This window comes from Acanthisitta chloris, unplaced genomic scaffold (genome assembly GCF_000695815.1).
Source record: "Acanthisitta chloris isolate BGI_N310 unplaced genomic scaffold, ASM69581v1 scaffold18852, whole genome shotgun sequence".
Taxonomy (NCBI): domain Eukaryota; kingdom Metazoa; phylum Chordata; class Aves; order Passeriformes; family Acanthisittidae; genus Acanthisitta; species Acanthisitta chloris.
Genome location: NW_008660088.1, coordinates 16,724 through 18,053, shown reverse-complemented (window position 1 = coordinate 18,053; position 1,330 = coordinate 16,724). Strand labels below are relative to the sequence as shown.

Sequence of the window (1,330 nt, the reverse complement as noted above, 5' to 3'; positions counted from 1 at the left end):
AAGAGCTCAGGAGTAGAGCAGCATCATTGGACAGACATAGTATTGTCTGCTTAAAAAAAGCAAGCTCTAGCTAGCACAAACGAAAACAACATGGACACAGTGTTGTAATTACAGACAGAAAAACATATTGCCCTCACCCTCCCAGGTCTCACTCCCCCTCAACTTTCCTACATACACAGCTCCAAGTTGTTTACTCAAATGGAGACTTTAATACTAAACTCTTCTAAAAAGATATACCCTTTAGACAGCAGAGAAAAATCTGACATCTTTCTTGGGTCCTCTCTTTCCTCCTCTGCTCCTACTAGTCCCACCACAGCTGAGTTTCATTTCCCTGATCTGCCCACCAGCATCTAGAGACCCGGAATGTGCCCTGTTCCAGGAAATTTCAATTGCTGACAGCAAGCCAACACATGGAGGTCACACTTTAAAAAAATCTGCCTTATGTAAAAACAACGGATTAGTCTTCCCCCATCCTGAGCAGCACTGTTTATGTTTAGAATCCAAATAAAACCCCAAACCCTAGATTAACCATTATGCATTAGGCTGAGTTAGGAAATTGTTGGGTATAGCTAGAAGAAATAATTTCAAAACAGTTAATAAACACAGGATGATAAAAGTTAAGTCAAGGCTGATATTTGAATGTGGCAAGATTTTTAAAATAAACACAGCACCAGGAAGGATTTCATTTATATACACAAGTACACAGCAGTGAAAGAATCTTCAAGCTATAGCATTGGTGCTGCTGTCATTCCACTCACTGCTCAGGCTCCCAACCAGAAAGACTCACAAGAAATTATTTCTGACTTACCAGACTTTATCACTGCATCTGTTGTATTTGAAGGGAATTTCTGCCAGTCCACAGTACAGGGTTCAAACCCAGATGAATGACACCACTTTAGTATGTAGCCACAGGTCATGTTGGGGTAAGAATTCCAAGAAATATAAATTCCATTCCCCATTGCCACGGCGCGATCTGTTTTGACATTGTCTGCAACAAAGATGACACAAAAATCCATCAGAGAGCAGACATCTATAGCCCAAGCTGGAAGAAAGCCTTCTAGCCACAGCACAATGGTTTTACAAATGGCAGTCATTTCTAAGAATGAGAGGCACGCGTGAACTGTGAAATTCGAAGTGGTGCACTCAGCTATGCTTTCTGGGGTGCTCAAACTCAGACGTAGCCTGCAGCAAATCCCTCAGCCAGCCTTAAGTATGATGACGAGAAATGCCGCACTCAGGACTGGCTTAAAAAGCACTTTTTAGAGGTAAGGATTTATAGCAGATGTCAGGTTCAAATATGACTTGACACCAATTTGGCAGGAGCCTCCAG

General features: G+C 42.0%; 1 protein-coding gene across 1 annotated transcript in view; it reads right to left on the bottom strand.

Annotated features, from left to right (window-relative positions):
• The window catches only part of LIFR (leukemia inhibitory factor receptor alpha), a gene marked incomplete at its 5' end in the record, with an annotated part of 24,690 nt that overhangs the window by 7,078 nt on the left and 16,282 nt on the right, over window positions 1-1,330 (bottom strand). Inside the window, one exon of the mRNA XM_009069693.1 lies at window positions 809-988. Coding sequence (XP_009067941.1) covers window positions 809-988 — 180 coding nt within the window. The remainder of the gene's footprint in view (window positions 1-808; window positions 989-1,330) is intronic.